The sequence below is a fragment of the Drosophila kikkawai genome, chromosome X (assembly GCF_030179895.1).
Source record: "Drosophila kikkawai strain 14028-0561.14 chromosome X, DkikHiC1v2, whole genome shotgun sequence".
Taxonomy (NCBI): Eukaryota; Metazoa; Arthropoda; class Insecta; order Diptera; family Drosophilidae; genus Drosophila; species Drosophila kikkawai.
In genome coordinates, this window is record NC_091733.1 from 8,167,435 (window position 1) to 8,190,454 (window position 23,020).

The 23,020-nt window shown below is 42.3% G+C and overlaps 1 protein-coding gene across 11 annotated transcripts in view; it reads right to left on the minus strand.

Annotated features, from left to right (window-relative positions):
• The window catches only part of LOC108072440 (smoothelin-like protein 1), a 49,855-nt gene that overhangs the window by 16,366 nt on the left and 10,469 nt on the right, over positions 1-23,020 (minus strand). For 7 of the 11 annotated variants that reach the window (XM_041774946.2, XM_070287976.1, XM_070287975.1 and 4 more), the window contains 6 exons: positions 17,620-18,007; positions 15,147-17,315; positions 14,660-15,025; positions 8,447-14,080; positions 7,844-8,386; positions 7,529-7,668 (listed from right to left, as the gene is read on the minus strand). In XM_041774946.2, the coding sequence (XP_041630880.1) occupies positions 7,529-7,668; positions 7,844-8,386; positions 8,447-14,080; positions 14,660-15,025; positions 15,147-17,315; positions 17,620-18,007 (9,240 nt within the window). Of the gene's footprint in view, positions 1-6,737; positions 7,065-7,528; positions 7,669-7,843; positions 8,387-8,446; positions 14,081-14,659; positions 15,026-15,146; positions 17,316-17,619; positions 18,008-23,020 lie in introns of those variants that run through there. The other 4 variants (XM_041774937.2, XM_070287981.1, XM_041774944.2 and 1 more) reach the window with 4 other exon arrangements.

A 23,020-nucleotide genomic window follows, 5' to 3' on the forward strand; every position in this document is an offset into this window, starting at 1 on the left:
ATTTTCTTTAGTATTTTCATTGAAGATCAAGAAAATTCGGCCAATAAAGTTTTCCTCTTTGTTTTGTGCCGGCCAAAAACGCATCAGATAAATCAGCTAAAAGCGTTTATGGACGTACACAAATATTGATATATATATACACTCTATATCTTTATAGATATATTGAGTGCAATTAAGTATACGCCACGTTGGCTGGCCTGCAATTTCAATCGCAGATTTCCACGATTTTCTCTCCCTCTTTCCTTTTCTTTCTCTCTTTAGTATTTCTTCTCTCTCTGGCCGAAATGAAAAATGTATCATTGTTTATATAAATTTGACCAAATTTGGTCAGCGGCAAGTGGGAAAACATTTTTGTATTCTGAAAAACTGACTTTCAACATTTTCGAAAACGCCCCCGCTCTCGTTCTTGCTCTCTCTTCCTCTTGCAACACGCCTTTGCTATTTTTAATTATAAATTATTTAAGCACACATACATACACACACACACACGACAAGAGTCAACCATATTTTTGGTTGGAAAAAAGTTTCTCATATTTATTCTTTAAATTTTTCCTCTCTCTATTTTCTATTTTTCCTCTCTGTGTTCTTTTATATAATATTTGTGTTGTATTATAAACAAAAAAGAAGGAAAACCGAAAAATTAATTGCCAAACATTTTTACAATTTCCCATTTCTTTTGTTTTTATTTTTGTTATTGTCAAAATGTGGGCCACCACAAAGTTTGATGTTCAAACGAAACAAAAAAGAAATTCCACTAATTTGACTTAATTTCATTTTGCAGATTATTCCTTTGGTTTATTTTTAATAATTTCTGTTCTCTGTTCGGTGAATATATTTTTATATTTATTTTTGTTGTTGTGTTTATTGTCGGAGGAGGCTGGCCTGAAAGACCTGAAAGCCTTTTGCCAACTATTTGGCGCAATTGCGCCAAAGCGGAACAAATTGAGGGGCGGCCAAGCCAAGCATGGAAATGAAAAATGAAAAAAAAAGAATATAATGGAAATTGCAAGAAGAAAACAATTAAAAGGGGGGTGGCAGGTGGGCGGGGAGTGCAACTGACCAGAGCGATCATTGCCAGTAAGCTGATGTGGCCGCTGCACTTGGCCATTGACTGACTGGCTGGTCAACAAGAGTTTTAACATTTCTTTTCTTCTTTTTTTTTTTGTTTTTTGTCTTTGACACTGTCATTTAACATAGAAAATAAAAAAGAGAGAGAGATTGCCATTTGATTGATGGACAGCAATTTGTACAATACACTAGAAACATTTATTCATTTTTATATATAAAAGTTAAACTTGTAATACTTATTTCTTTATTTTTTAATGACTTTTTAGTTATTTCCCTGATTAAAAAAATATATACCTTCTAACAAAAAAATAAATTAAATATATAGAATTATTTTAATTAAAACAAGAAGGGAAACTAACTTCGGAAAGCCGAAATTTGTATACCCTTGCAGTTTGCCATAGGATTATGCTATACGAAACAAAAATCAATCATAACTAAGCCAAAAAATCATTAATTTCAATTCGGAAGGCTTTTTTATGTTCGTTTTTTTTAGGTTAATAAATCTGCATATTACATTTAACATTTTAAGAAATCAATTTTTTTTTAATTTTTGATAAAATTTTGGAAAAAATTTAAACATTTTTTTCAGGAAATGGCTAGAAAGACTCGCCTGTTGATGCTGATCAGTAATATATATGGTTTATGGGGTCGGAAATGGCTCCTTTACTACTTTTCAAGCTTCTGACTAAAATTATAATACCCTAAAAGGCTATAATTATGGAAAATTTTAACTTAAATAATTGTTTATAATTATTCTTTGTAGGAAAACTCTTATTGGGCAAAAAAGGGTATTTATGTATATTTTTAAAGGCCAAAAATTAACGAATTAACTTTTCAAATTTAATATTATTTTTTATTAATTAAAATTTTAATTTCAAATCAAGATATATATGACTTCTCGCAAACATTCGATATTGGTATTGAAATTTATATGCAATTTTTTTGACATTAAAAAATGTCAAATATCTAATTAAGCAAATAATAATTTAATTATATTTAATATAATACAATTTATATAATTTTGAGCTATTTTTTATTAAGTTAATATTGCATTGAAAATTTTAAAAAATTTGTATTCTCTTTTTTAAAGTAAATATAAAGTAATATACATAATCCCACCTTCTTAAGCACCCCAGGCTCCACCAATTTCACAAATTTTCTTTAAGAAAACACGAAAGCAATCTATACAAATATTCCAAGAGAAAGAAAAATGATTTGTCCATTTCCAAATTGACTTTCATTCGGTTTTCGATTTTATGTTGCTGCGTCGCTGTGCCACTCATTGTGTGTTGTTATTATTATTATTATTATTTGTATTTTTAGCCCGGGCAAAAACTGAGAAATTATTTGACATGCAAAATGCGAGACAAAAAGACAAAGGCGGCACACACGCACAGCGATTATGAAACGGCAAAAAAAAACGAGCCAAAAGACAAAAGCAGGAAGAAACAAGAAAGGAAGCTAACTTCGGCACGCCGAAGTTTGTATACCCTTGCAGATTGGTTTCGATGTTTATATTATAGATTTAAATGCTGAAAACACTCACAAAACAGAGTTTCATTACATTTTACCTATACTTATTATGTTTACAGTTTGACAGTTACAGTTTTACATTCCCAGTTTCACATTTTCTCTACATCTACCGATCGGTTTATATGGCAGCTATATAGTTGTCCGATTTTTATGAAATTTAAACCATAATTCTAGAATAATAAAAAAAGCTTATATCTCAGAGTAGATAAACATACGTTGAAAAACAACGAAACTAGAATTTTTTTTCCTATTTATTTCTCGACCGTTCCTATGGCAGCTATATCATATAGTCGTCCGATTTTCATAAAATTTTTACCAAAATTCTGAAATAATATAAAATGGCCATATCTAAAAAATGGTGCAAAAATGTTGAAAAACAGCAAAGTTATAATTTTTTTTCTACAAATATATCGAACATTTGTATGGCAGCTATATGATATAGTCGTCCGATCCGGCCCGTTCCGACATATATAGCAGTGGGAGCGTATAGAAGACTATATGCAAAGTTTCATTTAGATAGCTTTAAAACTGAGGGACTAGTTTGCGTAGAAACAGACAGACGGACAGACAGACAGACGGACAGACGGACAGACGGACATGGCTAGATCGACTCGGCTGTTGATGCTGATCAAGAATATATATACTTTATAGGGTCGGACACGTCTTCTTCACTGCGTTGTAAACTTCTGACTGAAATTATAATACCCTGCAAGGGTATAAAAAATGATTGGAGCTCTCTGGGAGTCACTTCAGTTGTGGCCGTATGACAATTCCCGATATATATACACATATATATCTGTTTATCTGGGGAACATGCATCTTGCACTGATCACTCCCGGACAACACTTGTGAGGGCTTAACTTTATTTCATGTCAGCTGTTTTTTTGGTTCTGTCAGGGCTTAAGTTATTATCCCAAAGATTTACGGAACTTTTCAATATATTGTTTGTATTTTTCCGTATTATAAAAACTGTATATTGCTTGAAATATAAGCAAAAGAAAATCTTAAGTAATGGATGGGAAGTAATGGAAGGAAGACCCCTTATTAATTTGTTATATATATAAAATGTAATATATTATTACTTTTATTTATGCCCTTTAAAGGATTTTAAAATCTCTTAATTTTCCAGGTATTATACATAGTATTATTATTCTTCCTTCTATTGCAAGTTCTCTATGGTCACCAGCTCAGTGTGATGGGGGCATAGGAGGAAACCGGCTTTCCAACTCGAAGCACTTGCAGCGGCGGCATCACCGGGGCAATGCACTATGGGGAATTTTGCCATTTTCATGGTATTAATTAATAACTTTTAAACTAAGTAATATATTTCGAAACGGTTTTTTTTATTATAGTTATGGACTCCATAAGAAATGTTTTTTGGAAAAATGGGCGTGGTTCCGCCCTTGCTTGACGATTTTTGTATTTTTAATTTTTTTTTTAAGTGTATAAGGTAGATTTTTTTTTTTAATTCAAACAATATATTTTATAGACAAAATAAAAAAAATACATTGTCTTCATTTTTAAGCTCTTAGTCAGATATAAAATAAAAAACGTCATTTTCATATTCATTTTATTCATAAAAGTGGTCCAGGCCTTCAAATTCGCCAATATCTTCCATTTGGCACTTACATTAATGCAAAAAAATTTGCTTTTGCTTTTTAAAAAGGTAAAATGATTTGACACATTAATATTTATATGTAATTAACCTGAAAAATGTTTTTTTCTTGGTAAAATTTGCTCGAAAAGACCTGCAAAAAAAATTAAATTACGCAGATTGTGCGGATTTGTGCACATTGAGACAAATTGCCTTTTATTTAGAATGAATGCCTCTACAACATATATCGGACGTACAGCAATACAAAGACATATATTTTTTATATGTCTCTTCAAAGTGAAATATTTTTTCAAAAAAATTTCCTTAGAGGAACACTTAGAAAAATCTGAATATATCAGTAAGACACGCACAGATCAATGTATTAGTACACACAACACATAATAATTACCAGTACTATTGGTCTCCATCAAAACTTTAATGAAAAATTGGTTCTACTTTTTAGTTTTTCAATTTCAAAATAACCGAATAAAAAATAGCTATTTTCCATCACCTGCATTTTGGCTACAACAGCCGACTTTAACAGTGGATAGGCTTAACAGTGCACTGTTAATTAACATTTCTGGTACTACATTTTATAGAGCCATATATTTTTAATATGTTTACATAAAAAAAACTCAAATATTTAAAGTTTGATAAAATGACTAAATACCACGGAAATGGCAAAATTCCCCATAGTGCAATGCTTAATCACCGAATGCAGAGTGCTGGGAGAGCTGGGATCGCTGGAATTGCTGGGAGCTCCCCAGAAGAGGAGGGATCGGTCCTGAGATGGACTCAGCATGTTACGCTCAACCAAATACCAGGGGCAGAAGCAAAACACACCTGAAAATGGGAAACAGCAAACGGCTCTACGTTCCAGTTCGATTCGGTTTGGAATCGTGGATCCGTGGAGTTGCACTTGGACACGGAGTCTTGAGTCATGGAGTGGACGTTTTAAAGTGACTGGATAAATATATATAATATTTATAATATACGATATATATCGTATTAATTTGTAATTAAAGCAACGATTTTGAAAGATCAAAGATTTTTTTTGCAATTTTCTAAGAACGGTGTAACTATTAAGATTTCTGGATCCCTTCTTTAAGATCTCTTTAATCTCTCTATAATCTAATTCTAGAACCTGTTAGGAACTTGTTTCAATATTTTAGGATTTAATCTTTAATTTTTTTTCTACCAAATCCACATTACTTAAAGATTTTCACTAATTTTTAATAAAATCTTCGACCAATCTGCACTTTAAAGATTTCTTTAAATCTTATAAGATACATTTCAGCAGATTTATTAAATCTAAAAATTTAATTATATAAAAGTCTTCTAATAGATCTAGCAATAGGTCGCTGCCCTAAAATTTCTCCAAATATGCAAAGATTGTTGTGACTTTCTCTAACATCTTTCTCTAAAAATGTATTTAAATCTATCCCTGCCAACCAATTTATTTTGGTACCTAAACAAATGCTTTTTGCAATTCTACAATATTCTTTGAAGTTAAATATAAATCTTTTAAAATAGGACATTTTCTCTAGGTATGCATGAATATATGTATACATTTTACAAGATAAAATCGTTAAGAACACATTATTTAGGACTTTATAAAAGTCTTAGGTATAACATATTGCTATGAAGGTAATAAAAGTAAGTTGAATCTTTGCGATACGGAAAAATTCTTCTAAAAGCTATAATATTATCCTTTGTATAACCACCTTGTTTGAGGTTGTTCTAGCTCATCTTTAAATATTCGAGTACTTATTTTTGGGAGAACTGGTAGCATCGAGGAATAGATATATATGCATATCTGTGGGAATCGGTATTTGGTTCACGCAAGTGAAGGAAACGGGATCATCGGATGCCAGAGACAGCCGTGCTGCACATGCACATACACCGCCCCCTTGGGCTGAATGTGCGTGTGTGTGTGTTGCCCAAAAAGTAAGAAAAAAAAATGCTCCAACATAGTCTCCCGTATAATAGTCCGTAAAAATAGTGCCCGTCGTTTGGAGCTATTTTCGTCGAAATTTTCCGTACGCTTTTCCCGCTCGCCGCTCGCTCTCTCATTCATGCATCCATCCATCCATCCTCCACCTCCTCCTCCTCCTCCACCGTTGCCCGCTTCTCCTCTTAATCTTTGCTCTGTTTTTAAATGTATTTATTTATTTATTTGCTCTATGGCGTGTCTGTATCTCGTATACATGTATAAATAGCTATATGTAGCCGTATATACACATGTATATAGCTTTGTATATATCTATATATCGAGCGCTAGCTAGGCCAGCTAGGTAGCCTGCGGTGTGTCGTCGCCTTTCAGGTGCATTTTGAGGTGTCGCGACAGGAATTCTTCTTGCCAGCAAATTATGCGCACTAAAAATAATTGACAAAAGTATTTGCCCGCCCCCGCCCTCCTCTTTCCTTAGCTTTCGTTCCTTTCCATCTCTTTTCCGACTCTCTTGGCTGACCACTTCCCTGTTCCCCATGCCTCCCCCCCACATTATCCACTCTCAGACTCTCATTGTTCTTTTTCACTCACTCTCTTTGCTCTCCGGATTTGCCGCAATATTTCGCCGTTGCGCCTGCCGTTAGACCAAATATGGACACTCGCGGTTGTTCACCATGTAACAACAACAACTGTAACTATTAATAATAACAGAACTGTCTGCCGCACAGGAAAAAAAATTACGGTTATGGTTCTTCTTCTTCTTTGTATTTGTGGAACCAAAACTTGTCTTTTGTTATGCTTTTTTTTTTAACACAAGCCTTCTCATCTATTTTTATTTTATATCTTTTGTTAGCCAGCCACTTTTTGCCCGTTATTCTTCGCACAAGTGATGTGATCGATGCCGCCTCTGAGTTTGTACTGACAATTTCGATCTCGAGCGAGCCGTTTGCTGCCTCTGCCGCGGCAGTTGTTGTTGCTTCTTCTGCTCCTCCCCCTCCTCTTGGCTGCTCTTCTGACCAGCGAGGCATCACATCACGCACACGGCACACATGTAAGTTTATATGAATGTATGTATGCTTGTAAGCTGCTGCTGCTGCAGGCGCAAGGAGAGGGGGAGGGCCAGCTTAAAGTTGGATGCAGGAGAGGGAGAGCGCGAAATCGGAAGAGCGCGTAGTTAACGGTTAATCGAGCAGGTGCACGTGTAAGAGCGGCGTGGCATTGAGGTTAGGTTATGACGTCACAATGAGTGCTCAAGAAACGTGCAACAGGTGCAGGCCGCGAATATAGCAGCAATAAATGTGAATATTGTTAGTTTAAATTATTATTGTATAATAATTCCTAATCTTATTGCTTCTTTTAGTAGGTTTTCTTTTCAAACTCACCCCTTGAGTGTTTAAACGTTGACCTGTGGCCGTGGGTGGCAGCATGCTCTCCACTCCCTGCATGATCACACTGGCCCCCAGGAATTTGTTGAGCAAGGCCCGAGCCTCGCGATCCTCGCTGCTGTCACCGGGCTCCTCAACTGTTGAATAATAAATGCAATACAAATTTAAATTAAATAATATAAATAAATAATACATAAAATAAAAAAAAACATGAAATATAAAATAGAAATAATAAAAACAATAAACATAAAATTAAAATTAAATATAACATAATAATAATTAATTATAATTAAATTAATATCTAAACCTCACCATTATCCGCATTGCGCATCCTCTCAAGGACATCATCCACGCTGGTCACCTGACGCTGATCAGCACTGCTGTTGAGGAAGGATCGTGTGTTACTGGACCTTGTGGTGCTGCTGCTGGTGACATGACTCTGATTCTGACGCATCTGTGGTGGTGCCTCAATCACGCTGCACACCTCATTGGACTCGCTATCCTCCTCGGTCTCATCCTCGTTCCTGGCCAACGACTGGACGGTTGTCGAGTGGGTGGAGGAGGAGGATTCCTTGCGTATGAACTTCTCGCTAAGCTCCTTCACCGAACCGCGACGCACATATCTGGCATCTTCGGGCAGCGATTGCGACTGGGCCTCCACCTTCTTGAATTCTCTCACCACCCTGGAGTCCAGTTCCGGCGGTGTGTAGTCCTTCTCGTCCTCCTGCTGAAGCTGTTGCTTGATGGCAGCCAGCTCATCGGCATTGCTCGAGTAGATCAGCTCCTTACGCTCGTGACGCGGTGGGGACTTGTTATCCGAGTAGAACTGCTCCTCGATCACATAGCCTGTGACTTCTGCAGAGAATGGTTATATTACAGAAAAAGGATAAATCAAGGATATGAGTTATAATTTACCTTGCTTGGTCTCACAGGGTTCCTGTACCGTCGTCGTCACCGGTGGCGTCGTCTTCTTCTTGAGCGCACGAATCCCGAAGAGCGGCAGTCCGTTTTCATCGGTGGGTCCCACGCCGTAACTGGAGGTAATGGAATCCTCCTCGCGTGGCTTGTTGCGCTTGTTTGTGCTACTACTACTGGAGCTGGTGATGGTACTGGAACTGGTCATTGTGCGCGTGACCTTGCCACTGCATGAGGTCGTGCTGGAAGTGGATCCCTTGCGTGGGGTTGTGCTGTTGCCATTTGTCTGGGGAACCGCGGCGTGACCCTTAAGCACCTTGGAACGATCAGCCCAAATGGGTCCTTGTGTTGACTTTAATGGCGTTCCACGAGAGGATGTGGTTGTGGTAATTGTGGTGACCTTGGTGGTAGCCGGAGATGACTTGCCAGGCGGACTAATACGACGTTTTTGAGCCGGACTGGCGCTCCTTTCCCTGGGCTTCACTGGCGGCTTGCCATAGGGGGAAGTCTTTCCCTGTGAAGACGTTTTGCTGTCCACCTGCTCCACCCGCTGCTGCCGGCGACTCGTACTGGTGCGCACTTCCTTCAGGCTACTGCTGGTCGTCTTTGTTTCCGGACTGGCCAAAGGACTCGGCTCACGCTTCTTGGGAAGTGGCGAACTCTTGCCCGAACTGGTTGATGTTGTGGTGGTAATGGTGTGGCTACTGGTTGTAGTCCCCGCATTGATCATGTTCTTGCGTATCAGACGCATCTGGGCGCGTATCCGGCGACGCATCTCGTAACTGGCCACTGTCTCCAGTAGTTGCTCCAGTCGCTGCAGATCGAAGATTTCCTCGATTTCTACGTCTAAATCGGATTCATCATCTTTACCCTTTAGAGATGTCTTTCTTGGCTCTTCCCCGCCTCGCGTTGGTGTCTTTCGGGGCACATCAAACTTTACAGCGGTGTTGGGATTTCGTGGTTCCATAGGGGAATCATCTTCCACGGATGACTTTCTCGAATAGTGGCTCTTATTAATCTCCAGGGAATCACGACGGATATGCTCCAGTGAGCTCTTTGTGTGGTCCATGTACGAGGGACGACGTCCGGCGGGTTGCTCGGACTCTCCCGTAGGAGATTCCTGTGCTGGTTCAAACACATTTCTGCGGTTGGCCACATTACGTCCTGTGGTGCTCGTCGTGGTGGTAATGATGGTAGTGCTTTTCTCTGTAACAGATTCAATGGGTGTGATTTCGGGTTCGGCTTTGGTTGGGTTAGTCAGAGTCGAGGTCGGTTTGGGGCCAGTTGTCTTGGTAGTGGTGGGAGTGCTCGGGTGCAGGTGACGGTGCTCAGTGGTGGTGGTGGTGGTTGTCGTGGTCAAGTTGTTGGAGGTGGTTCGTCTACTGGGCGATCGGGAGGGAGATTGCGATGGCGATCGTGACGATGGTGTTGGAGATTTGCTGGTTCTTTGTGGTTTCTCGGTTGTATGGGTGGGAGGTGCAGGTCCCACTTCTTCTACGTCTACATCCACATCTTGGACTACCCATTGTTGTTGGGTAATGTGCTCCATGCGCTTGGAACTGCTGGTGGTCTTTGCTGTCGACGGGGATTGGGCAGAGGGAGTAACCGAAGGAGTAGAGGTCTTCCTAGGTCCCGGCTTATTAACATTGGTCACCTGATTTCTGTACGATTTTTTTTCCTCGGTAATTAAACTGGTGCTTGGACTTGGTCGGCCTCGGCTTCCATTCATCTTGGTTGGTGACGACGGCGGCCTGCGTTCTGGTGTGCGTTGATTAAATACCGAAGGACGACTGAGAATGTCCTTCTGACGCTTCAGTTCTATGGTTGTGGTGTGCGTCTTGGTCATGGGCAAAGGCTCGTCGCCGAATTCTTCTTCATCTTCAGGTGAAAGTTCGAACTCTTCCTCAGGTTGCTTTAGGGAATCTTTGCGCGGTTCCTTCTCTGGTGTCTTTTTGGTCAGCCGTTCGGGTTCCTTTTGTGTGAGCTTGGGCTCCCTTTTGGGTAACCTTTCCGGCTCACCTTTGGACTTGGTTGGAGCTGCAGTTGGCTTAGGCTCCTTCGGCTCCTTTTGGCTGATAACCCTTTGAGGTTGCTGTGACACTTTTTGGGGCAAGTTGGCCGGATACTTGGGCTCCTTAGTCCTTTCCTCTTTCGGCTTCACTTGGGTTTCTTTTTGTGGTACCTTCTTGGAAGCCTTTTCAGGTTCTCCTTTGGAGTCCCGTCGGGTTGTCTCTCTAGTCTCCTGCTGCCTGACTTCCCTAATGGTCTCCTTTCTGGTTACCGTTCGGCTGATTTCCTCCTCCTCCTCCAGCTGGCTAGTCTGGCCATCCTCCTGATCTGTCTCCCGCTCCAGCTCTGGTTCCGATTCCTCATCCAGATCCCGCTCTGGCTCGCTCTGCCTTGAAATGTGACGTTCGATGTTGGCAACCAGACGCGGCGATTTCTGTGGCACGGTCGGTGCCAATTTCTCGGCTGTATCGATAAATTTGCTCACCTTCTGGGACACGCTTAGGATGCAATCGTCCCTAAGAAGCTCCTCGTCAATCTCCTCCAGATTTGGTCTTTCTATTTCCGGTCGAGGAGAGAGTGACGCCGGCCTGGTAACGTTCTCGGCCGTGCGCAAAAACTTGTCCACCTTTTGATTGATGCTCAGCAAACAGTCGTCGTTCTCCGGTATCTTAGAGTTTGTATCGAACTCCCGGCTAAATGGAACTGAAGCTCTCGGCTGCTTTACCTTTTCGGCGGAGTGAGTGAATCGAGAAACCTTCTCGTGGACACTCAATAGGCTTTCATCCGTATCGGGTGTATTTACCGGATAATCCAGACTCTTGGGTGCCTCCACAGTGGGATTGTCCAGAATGTCCACCTCTAAACCATTAGAGCTACGCAATTCGGATATTTGACATCCCACATACGCCTGAGACTCCTCCTCGAAAATGGGGATATTTGTGACCTGTGGCTTGCGACGAGGCTCATCATCTGGCTCCTGCACAACATCCGGGTAACGTGGCTTGCCAGTCTCCAATTCCGCAGGCACTGGGGTGGGCACAATGCGATCCGGTGACGGTTCCCTCGAGCTCTTCGCCTGCTGAATATCGATGATTACTCCCTCGATATCGGTGTTTGTGTGAATGCGTTGCTCGCTGAGATTGATCGTCTTGGTGGTGCAGCACTTGCTAGGTCTAATCCTCTCCCCACCGGGCTTCAGGCTACTCATCTCGGGATGGTGAGGCTTTGTGCCTCCGCTGCTCACCTTGATTATATTTTCGCTGGTGGAACGAGTAACCTTTTCGGTCTTATCGCGTCGGGTGACCCGAGGCACAGGTGCGGACTCCTTGCGCTCTGTTACCGGAAGTTTTCTTATGGGACTGGGAGCCGTGGCTGTTGGCTGTTGGGGCCGCCTTTCGGTCCTCGGCGATTTGGGAGCCGTGTGATCGATAATGATTTCCGTGTGCACGGAAATGTTGCTCGAACGTCGGCGTTCGTTGCTTACCCGCGAAGGACTAGCATCTGGCGAAGTGGAATCACCATCTACATTATCCTCGGGGCCACGAGACTGTGCTGGAGTGGGAGTTCGAGGCGGCTGGGGTGTAGTCTTCTGCTTGCGCGGCGAAGAACGTAGGCGATCCTTGATGGATGATGGGGATAGTGTAGTACCGTTGGTATCGGTAGGCTTACGACCCTGTCTAGTTGTTGTGGTCGTAGTGGAAGTGCGAGTCTCTTCCACTACACTGTCCCGCTTGTGACCAGTTAGGGAATCCTTGCGAGGAGCCTTCGGAGCTGGTACTTTCGATCGGGGTTCCTTGGTTGCCACGGGCTGCTTTCCCTTTGTCGTACGCGAATTCCGACGCTCAGTTTCGGTTTTCGTGATGCTGCTCACACTTGTTTTCTTCTTTATCTCCGGTTCTGAATCCTTTTCTGGTTCGGATTCAGTCTCGGGCTGCTTTTCTGGTACTTTTTGTGTGGGCTTAGGAACCTTCTTGACTGTGCTAGGACTTGGCGATCGCGTCCTCTGAGTGATCTTCTCGACAACGGTTTTACCCTGACAATCGATGATTTTTTCGGTGACGAAACTCGTCTCCGGCTTGACGGGAGCCTTCCTGCCAAAGGAGGGAGAACTAGAGGGTGATTCAACCGCGGATGTTGGTGACGTTGACTTCTTAGGAATTCGGCGTTCAGGGGATGGTGACCAGGTGGGGGTGGGAGACTTGGAGCCGGCTTCCTTGGTTATGACAATAGTGGTCTCCTCATTGATATTAATTGTCTCCGCGTCCTCCTTGGGATTTTGGGGGCTTTTCTGCTCTGGCTCCTTGGGATACCTTGGACCTTCTTGATCCTTCGGGAAGCTGGGAGTCTTATAATCCTTGGGATATTTTGGGGTCTCCTGTGCCTTGGGATATCTGGAACCCTCTGGCTTAGTCGGATACCTGCTGGGTTCTTCATTCTTGGAAACTGACTCCTTCTTTGGACTTTTAGGGCCCTCCTGCTCATTGGGATATTTAGGACGCTCAACTTCCTTGGTTAGAACTTCCACTTCCTCAGACTCGGTCACATCCACCAGTAGCTCTTCATCCACCATAATCTTGGGCTGAGTACGAACCACAAATGTCTCCGTGACACGACGTGGTTGATCATCGTCATCGTCATCGGGACAATCTTCGATCTTTACCTCGATAGTCTCAATGGTGGTGGTCTGGGTGATATTCTTTTTGTCATCCTCGTCATCATCATCATGTTCATTCTCTGGTCGTTGAGTAAAGTTTCCCTGTGTGTCTCCATCTTCCTCCATGCCCAAGATTTTGCGACAACGATCCTCGAAGGTCTCGCGACGTGTTAAGCCTTTTTTGCGGTACGTAGGCGACTTGTTCTCCTCAGGTTCTGACTCGACATCGTTTCCCTTGGACAGGAAACCACCATCTGGACTCTCAATGGTCTCCAGCGGCTTTGATGTGGGCGCTTCATCGTTTGGTTCTTTAGGAGCTTGGGGTTCCTTATCGTTAGTCGTCTGATGATCTCGTTCGTTCGTTAGGAATTCTTCGTTAAGATTATAGGTAGTTCGTTTTTCGGTTTTGGTAATGGTGCTACGGAAAATGTCGTCCTCTGTTCGATGCTCCCTTTCGGGACTCTGACGGGGCTTCATCGGCTGTTGGTTTTCAGGACTTTGCCGTGGTGAAACACGTGGTTGAGGTCCCTTTTCGGGACTTTGAGCTCGTGGCACTTGCTTCTCGGGGCTCTGACGCAAGGGGACACCAACAGGTTGACCTACGCCAGGTGTCTGAGTCCTGGGTAATTGCTTCTCAGGACTTTGACGTGGCGAAACTTGAGGCTGGACACGCGTTGGCTTGAAGCTCGGTTGCTCCTTCTCTGGGCTCTGTCTGGGCGTGGCCCTAGGACCCTTCTCGGGACTAGTAGCTCTGACCGATGGCTCAGCTCGTGGAGCCCCGTTAACCTGCTCGATAATGATCAGCTCCTCGATAGCCAGCTTATCCAGATCCTCCTCTACCGGCTGGGAGACACGACGACCCTCGAAGGTTGTCTCTCTCTGAACGCCTGGCGATTTGGAGCTGCGTTTTAGCTGAGGTTCCGGTTCGTCCTGGGACTGCCTTCTCAATTGCGGATACGGCTTCTTGCTGGCTGCAACGGATCAGGGCATAAGATTTTGGGGGAGGGATCGTGATCTCAAGTGATCTCAAAGTGATCTCTCGTTCTACATCTACAACCGGTGTGGGTGTGTGCTAAGTGTGAGTGTCTACGGTGATGGTTAGAAGTTAAGATAGTTAGTCACAACTACGCTGACAGCAGCTTCAACTACGTACTACGTACGGGGGGTTAGCAGTTTTCTACAGGCGCAGGCAAAGGCTTAACCTCAGGCAAACAGACTGGTGGTAGTACCCATTAGTGGAAAACGCGAGAGGATTTGAGGAAAAGTTAGACATGGTAGACTTAGTAGACCATCGAGCAAGATCTCTCTCGCTCTCTTGCTCGGCATTGCCCATTTGCATTCCCAATTCAGTGTTTATTTCAGTTTTATTTTTTTCAGTGCAATTTCAGTTTCGTGTTTGAACATTTCAGTTTGGTTTTTTTAAAGGTTTATTTTTTATTTTTATTTGCAAACAGTTCCAAAATAAAAAAGAAGTAATATAGCATAGTTAAAAGTGTACAGAGTTTCTTGATTTTATCTTTGCCGATCGAGTTGTTGTTTTCAAGCCTTACCAGGGGTCATCCCAGAGCTCCCGTCTGCCAACTCGGCGATTGGGGCTTCTTCTTCCCCCTCTTGGCCCAGCTGGTAATAATGACGACGGACACAGGGCGCCTCCTCCGCCACCACCGACGCCGCCTTTGCCTCATTGGCGCTCACCTGGAGCTTGCGGATCGGCTGGGTATCGGTATCGGCTATAGTTTCTGTTACGGATTTCGCTGGTTCTTGGTTTTTGTTGGTGGTTGTTGTTGTTGTCTTGTTGGTGGTGGTGGTGGTGGTTAGTGTTGGTTCGTTGTTAATAGTAGGAGGAGTAGTTGGTGGCAGAGAGAATATATCGCCAGGCTTAGTGGTAGTATACGTATACTGTGATAGCTTGTTATCTGAAGGATATACATTCATATACATAGTTCATAGGTTCCAATATTTATATAGCATTATATAGTATATAGTCATGTGGGTTTATTTACTTGAGCTTTTGTCTCTTTTTTCTCTAATTCGTACCTGGAGCAGGACTGGCTGGAGCTGGTGCTGGTGCTGGAGAAGCAGGAGCCGGTGCTGGTGAAACTGGAGCTTGAGCTGGCACTGGACCTCCCTTAATGGTACTGCTTGTGGTCGTAGTCGTTGTGGTTGTCACTGTAGCTCCTCCTGCCTTTGGTGTGGGCGATCTTGGCTCGCTGTGACGTCCTCCCGCCTTCGGTGTTGGCGACCTGGGCTCGCTGGGACCTCGGCTCACCACTGGACTTGGCTTCTTGCTCGTCTTTGTGGTGGTGCTAGTAGTGGTTCCTCCTGTCGTATGCCTGGTCACCGTGCTAGAGCTAATCCTGCTTGTTTCCGACGGCGCCTGGCTCTCGTGGGAGCCCTCACGCATCTCTCGTCGATAGGTACGATTCGAGGAGATGCTCGAACGCGGTGTCTGATGATGGGACGGCTGATGATGGGATCCCACCGATGTGGTACTCTCCGCTGGCGAACTGCTACGCAGCGAGGCGGCAAAGGCCCGATGGGCAGCATCCACTTCACGCTCCTTTTGGAGCTGCCTACGGGTCACCGTCACCGTCTCGGTTGTCTTGGTGGTTGGACTAGGTCCAGAGTTGGTGCTTGGCCGAGTGTGACTGGGCTTTCCAGCCGGTCCGCGGGTGGGAGCTGGTCCTGCCTCCTCGCGTGGCTGAGATCGACGTGGACTTACGGTACGGGGTGAGCCCGGTTGCTCCACCTGCGTCTCAATGATACGCTCCGTGTTGGTCTTACGATTTGCGCTCTGATTGTGAGAGACTGTCCTGGTGGTCATTGGCACCTCACCATCGGGCTGATCTGCACGCGGAGTTGAGCGTACAGACGGAAAGCCATGGGTACTGAAGTTGGGCGAAGGCGCCTCCCTCAGCTTTTGAGGAGTAGATTGGGTCTGTGGATGGTAGTCATCGCCCAGGACCTCTGTTTCAGTGCTGGTGGTATGATGCTGCTTCACCTGGCGACTCTTCTCAGAACGCACGACCACCACTTCCTCGGTGGTGGGTCTCTGGGAGGGATACTCCTGGGTGGGCTTGTTCGGACGCACCGATGGGAAGCCATGGGTGCTAAAGTCCCTACCCGGTGACTGGCGGGATGTGGGAGATGGGGCATGGTGAGAAGGTGCCTGAGTCTGTGTTGGAGCCTTCTGCTGGACTCGGGGCAAGGGCTGACCACGATCATCATACTCTTCGACAGTCTCTGAAGTGGTTTCCGTGGAGAAACGACGGCTGGACTTCTTGACCGAGGAGAAAGAGCTCTGCTGTGACTGAGTCACATGCTGCTCCTGCTGCTGCTCCACATTGTCCACCACATCGCGCAACTGGCTGTGATCCTGGACATCCTGCTGGACACGTCGCTGATTGTGGACTTGATTCTGGTTATGGGTCTGATTGTGAGTGGTCTGACTTTGACTGGGAGTCAGCTGCTCCGTCTCGTAGCGCTTGTTCTTGACAATGGTGCCATCGGGCAGCCGCTTGACCGTGGTGATCATCTTGACATTCGGCTTTGGATACTCCACCGTATTGGATATAATCTCGCCGGGCTGCGACATTAGATGCTGGACATGCTGCTGATATTCCGGCGATGCCTTATCCATGTCCACATAGCGCTTGTTCTCCTCGTAATGCTGCTGGGTCTGCACATTCCGGGTGGTGTTGCTCTGCTCGCGGCTCTCCGAGAAGCGCTCTTCTTGGCGCTGCAGTTGCTCTTGGCGCTGCAGTTGCTCTTGGCGTTGGATCTGCTCTTGGCGTTGGATCTGCTCTTGGCGTATCTGTTGCTCCTGACGCTGTAGCTGCTCCTGGTAACGCTGCTCCTGCTGACGCCTCTGATCCTCCCACTCACGCTGGTGCAGCTGCTGCTGCTGTTGCTGCTGCTGGGGCTTCTCCTGCCCATCGAGCAGATAGCGCGGCTCATCACCATATTCCACAGTTGAGGAGGAAGATACCACCTTTGAGGAGGACGAGGTGGATGTAGAGCTCATCTTCATTTCGGTGCGACCGCTGCTCTCATCGCCAAAGACCACCTTCTCCTGCAGCTGGGTCTTGGAGCTCTCCGAGGCCTGCTTCACAAAGTTTTTGTCATCGCCCTGATGCGAGGCGCTCGATCGCTGTTCGTTTCTGCCCTTGAACTCGGCCAGGCCACCGCCATTGAGCTTCTCCACACCTGGGATTGTCGGGGTCACGTCATAGGTCGAAGGTTGAAGGTTTAAGGTCGAAGATCATAGGTTGAAGGTTGTAGGTTGTAGGTTGAAGGTCGAAGGTTGAGGGTTGAAGTGGTAGACATGGACATACAGAACAAACAAAGTTTTGGAGTTAAACACACATAATAGAAATACTTCACCGACAAGGGACCAGGGTTAGGATTAGGAAAGACACTGGACCTTGAACCCCCCGGACGTTTTTTCCGGGAAACTCAATGCCTGTGTCTTTCCCATGAGACAAAAATTAACCAGATCGAGTAGACTTACCATCTGTCTTGGCCAGAGTTTCGGTGCGATAGGCCCTGCCATCGGGACTAACTTCCGAGGAGGTCTGGACATCCCAGCCGGTGGTATTCGGTTGCGTCAGGGTCATCGAATGGAACCGCAGCTCATGAGTGGGACTGGTCGAATCCCGTACCTCCTTCGACTTGAGACTCTGGAAGTTCTGATCGAGTAGAGCATCCCCATGACTGGAGGCCAGTGGACCCTTGGCACCATACCCGGCCAGGGTTCCATTGCCATTAGGTGTTTCCGACATGGTCGCGTTAGTATGATCCGGTTCGTGCCTATAGAGATTGCAAAGTCGCGACTCGCGCAGCTTGTAGAGATGCGATCGGATTTGCTTTTTGCGTTCGCTGTCCTCCGATTGCTGCCACTGGAAAGGGTTTGAGAAGTAGAGAAATATATATTAGATATATATTATATATATAAGCTTATTTAAGTTTATATCTCTGTACAATGTGACCCCGTCCTTGAGCCAATTAAGCGTAAAGTGAACTGGAACTTGTGCTCGAGTTTGGAGTGGAGCAAAAAGTGGAGTACCCATAGCCCCCACGCTCGTGTCGCCGTCTCAGCAAACGCGCTTGGATTGCCTTTTACGGCCACCGATCCCGATCTCTTGTCTCTCTGCTCCATCTCCATCTCGGCCAAGTGTGGCTCCTCCTCCGCCAATTAGCCGGTCTCAGCCAACACACACAACTGACTCAGCCCATGAGTAGTGGCCTTACATATAGAATATATATATATATCGATTCTGGCCAAGATCTAGAGAAATCGAGATGACGCCCCCAACAGAGATCACCAGTTTCAATGGCAGAAGCAACAAAGATGACCAAAAATGGCTGGGATTACACACAAACTAGGGGGTAACAAGCTAAATGGAATGATTCAGACTCGCATATATTGATAAATGATCATAAGAGCTATTACCAAATAGTTATAACCTTTTATCCAAGAAATAATTCAACAAAGAAGTATTATTACACAATTCCGCAGAGTCTAAAAAATAAACAAAACTCTGGAACTGGCCCCGCTCTATAAGCAAGTCCCCGGTTTATAGCTATCATAACAGTTATTCACTGGCATTTCTCACTTATCAGAAATCGAAATCGAAATCAAACATCAAATGGCTGACGTTTCCAGCTTATAAATAAAACATTGGCAATTCCAGCTGACCGATAAGCGGATCCGCCAACAAAGAGTCCAGGCATTTATTTAAACAATAATCTAAACACAGGTCTCACAATATCGTTACCAAGAACAAAAATAAAAAAGAAAACAAAAAAAAAATTAAAGGAAAAACAAACAAAATTCGAATCAAGTTGAGGCGGCAGCGGCGGTGATATCACCTTTAGCTCAAGCGCGAAAACAACGTCAAATAACATTTGTATTAACAATAATGACACCTCGCTTGATCCACATCTGCACATATACATATATGTACATACATACATATATACTTAAACCTATATAGAAATGCAAAATGCTGACTCTACAGCTTTGCTAACCTATTTTAATTTTAGCCAACGAAACGGGGGAAACTTCCTTAAAAAAAGCCAGTACAGGAAATGGAATTATGAATTATGAATAATTTGTGGATTAAGATTAAGATTGTTCTAGAAAAAATGGAAAGTATAAATATTATAATTTATAGAAAGATTATCATAAAAATTGACTTAATAAAAAGAAATTAATTTAAATAATTTAGAAAGCTCTTTGTGGGAAGCCTATAATTTTTAAGTGTATTATGTAATCGAAATTTAAGTTTAAAGCTTGGTAGAAAATTTTAGAAAAAAAAAGAGAAGTGAAATATATGTATTTTAACTTCTACTTAAATAAATATCTAATTTAAAAAAACACCATTTTCAGAATTCAAATTTTACTTCCATTAAAATAACTAAAAAACAAGAAAGGAAGCTAACTTCGGCACGCCGAAGTTTGTATACCCTTGCAGATATTATTTCATTGCATTTTATCTATACTTATTATGTTGAGAGTTTGACAGTTACAGTTTTACATTCCCAGTTTTACATTTTCCCTACACCTACCGATCGGTTTATATGGCAGCTATATGATATAGTTGTCCGATTTTCATAAAATGTATACCAAAATTCTGAACTAATAAAATAAGCTTATATCTCAGAGTAGATAAAAATAGTTTGAAAAACAACGAAGTTATAATTTTTTTTCTATTAATTTCCTGATCGTTCCTACGGCAGCTATATGATATAGTCGTCCGATTTTCATAAAATTTTTACCAAAATTTAGAAATAGTATAAAACGGTCATATGTAAAAAATAGTGCACATATGTTGAAAAACAGCTAAGTTATAATTTTGTTTCTAAAAATTTATCGAACATTTGTATGGCAGCTATATGATATAGTCGTCCGATCCGGCCCGTTCCGACATATATAGCAGTGAGAGCATATAGAAGACTATATGCAAAGTTTCATTTAGATAGCTTTAAAACTGAGGGACTAGTTTGCGTAGAAACAGACAGACGGACAGACAGACAGACGGACAGACGGACAGACGGACATGGCTAGATCGACTCGGCTGTTGATGCTGATCAAGAATATATATACTTTATAGGGTCGGAAACGTCTCCTTCACTGCGTTGCAAACTTCTGACTAAAATTATAATACCCTGCAAGGGTATAAAAATGTCTGGTAAAAAGTAATTAATATTTTTAATTCTTATAATCTTTGAAGATGTACTGTTTTTTATGAAGAAATCTTCATGATTGATAGCTATAGTTGTTGCTTTCTTTTCGACAGATGGCGCTCTGGCTCGATCGCCGGCCATCACTTTCAGCGCTTTCACTCGCCCAAATCAACAGATTCGCATTTTCAATTGACAAAAAAGAAAGAAAGATTGAAATAAAACAAATATAACGACAAATAAAAAACAAATGCAAGAAATCAAAGAGAGAAGAGCTAGTCGCTATGTGTGTGTGTTTGTGTTTTTGCAAAACGTTTGCAAACTCAGCTTTTGTTTGTTTGTGATTTTTTTTGTCGATTTTTTGTTTTGTATTCAAGAACTGGTCGCGTGGTCGCAGTCTAGACCTGCGTCTTGAAACGCCTCTGCTGGCGTTGGCCAGGCCTGCACTGAAAACTATTTTTCAACCTAATATGGAAATAATAATTTAAAAATTTCCAGAAAAGTATTAAAAATAATATTTTAACAGTATGAAAAATGGTTTTATAATTTCCCTTGAAATATTTGCGACCTTTAAATTAAATTTATTAAAATATTTTTTATATTAAAACAAAAATATTTATAAATAAAAAAATAATTAAATAATTATTTTCATAACCTTATTTTGAATCTAGGCTTAGTATTTTCTTTCCTTTCAGTGTACTACAATCTCGCTGCCTCTGTCGGTGTCTCTGCCCGAATGACGTAATTTCTAAAAGTGCCGTGATAACCAGTTGAGAAGAAGAAGATGAGGAGGAGGCAGATACAGAGACAGCAGTCGAAGCAGCAGCAGCAGCCGATTTCGCACCTCTGCAGCGACGCTGGCAGCGGCAGTGCCAACCTGTTGGGGCGTCAACGCCGGCGCCAGCGTCAACGGCGACGTCGACTGCAGGCCTAATGATGAGGAATGATGGGGAGCTGTCTCTGTCGTCTACCTCTGCCGCCCGTCTGCTCCCTCGCTCGATCGCTCTGCTGCTGCGGATGACGTGACGTGCGAATGCTGATAAATTATTTTTGAAGTTTCTGTTTTCTGTTTTGTGTTTTTGTTGGTTTATTATTATTATTCTTTTTTTTTTTTCGTTGTGCCGTTGTTCATTTTTAGCTGTCGTGTCAGCCGGTGTTGACCTCCGCTTTGCGTTATTTTTTGTTTTTGGCAAAAAACAAATCGTTTTTGTTATTGAAATTAAAGTTTATTAAAAACTTAATTGAGAGGAAATCAACGGCATGGCAAGAGAGGAAGAGAAAAAAGAGAGAGAGAGAGTGCTAGGGAAGGTCAAGGGGTCATCATTGCACACGCACACATAGTCCGATATGGTACTTGTCAAAGTTTTCAATGTTTTTGCAAGCAAAAATCGATTTTACTCTTTGCAATATCGAAGCTTTTTTAAATTTAAATTGTATTTCTCAGATATAAACCTTTGTTTTCTCCTTTTTATTAAATACCATGAAAGAAAGATTATAGAATATAGGAAATATAATACAAAAATTAAAATTGAGAGATAGGCTTAAAAAAATATATAAAAAACTAAAACGTGAGAGATAGGCTTAAAAAAATATATAAAAAACTAAAACGTGAGAGATAGGCTGAAAATAATAATAAAAAAAAAGATTCCTTCTTATCGAAGATTATCTGTTTCTTTTTTATCAGAATTACTGATAAATAGTAATTGCTATGCATAAATATTTAGTTTAAACCAAGTCATTTACAAATAATTAAATAAATTGAATTTAACAGATTTTTATTTAATAATAGAGAAAAATAAAATATAAAATGATTTTAATAATTAAAGAAAAAATATGCAGAAATCTATATTAAATTGATTAAATTATATAAAAATTCCATTAATTCATATTTTTTAATAGAATAAAAATATAGAATTATTTCTTTCACTATTTGCACTTTGCTGGCGGCGTTAATTGTTAGTTTTTATCATTCTTCATTTTATGGCTATTTCGATTTCAATTCCCGATGCCAGTTCTCAATCTCTGTCCCCAAGTGCATACTATAGATATGTACAAACATATATATATATATATATATATATATATATATATGCATATTAAAGTGACCTAATTGCCGATGTCCCACCAATCGAGAATCGGAGAATCGTCGAATCTAGAATTAAGAATTTTAAATTGTGTCATTGTGCAGCGAGACAGCGACGTCAGAAACATGTTTATTATGTTTGTGTGTTTTCGGTTTCGCTGTCAGCGTCTTATTTTGGGTATGACATCGCCTCCCCAGCTCCCCAGCTCCCCAGCTCCTTGGTTCCCCTCCCAGGTGACTCTATAAAGTCCAAGTCGACCAAGTCGAGTTCTAAAAAGTGGAGCACTTTCATGGCATCGCTGCCTGCATATAAAGCACCAAAAGCTAAAACCCAAAAACCCCGAAAAACTGGACCCACTTTGATGCCTGGGAAATAACTCAATTTTTGGGGTCTCTCTGCTGCGCCGCCCGTGATCGATGGACAGCTGTCAAAGCGGCTAAGCCGTGTGGGAAATTATAATGCCACACAGCCCCCGATTCAATAGGTGATATATTATATTTATACAGAGAAGAACAATTATTTAAATTACGTGAAATGGGGCTCCAGTTTTGGATATAAATTCAAGTAAATATTAAATAAATATTTAAATTAGAAAAACTTATATTTAAAATAGGTTTTCATTATTTTTAACTAAATTATATA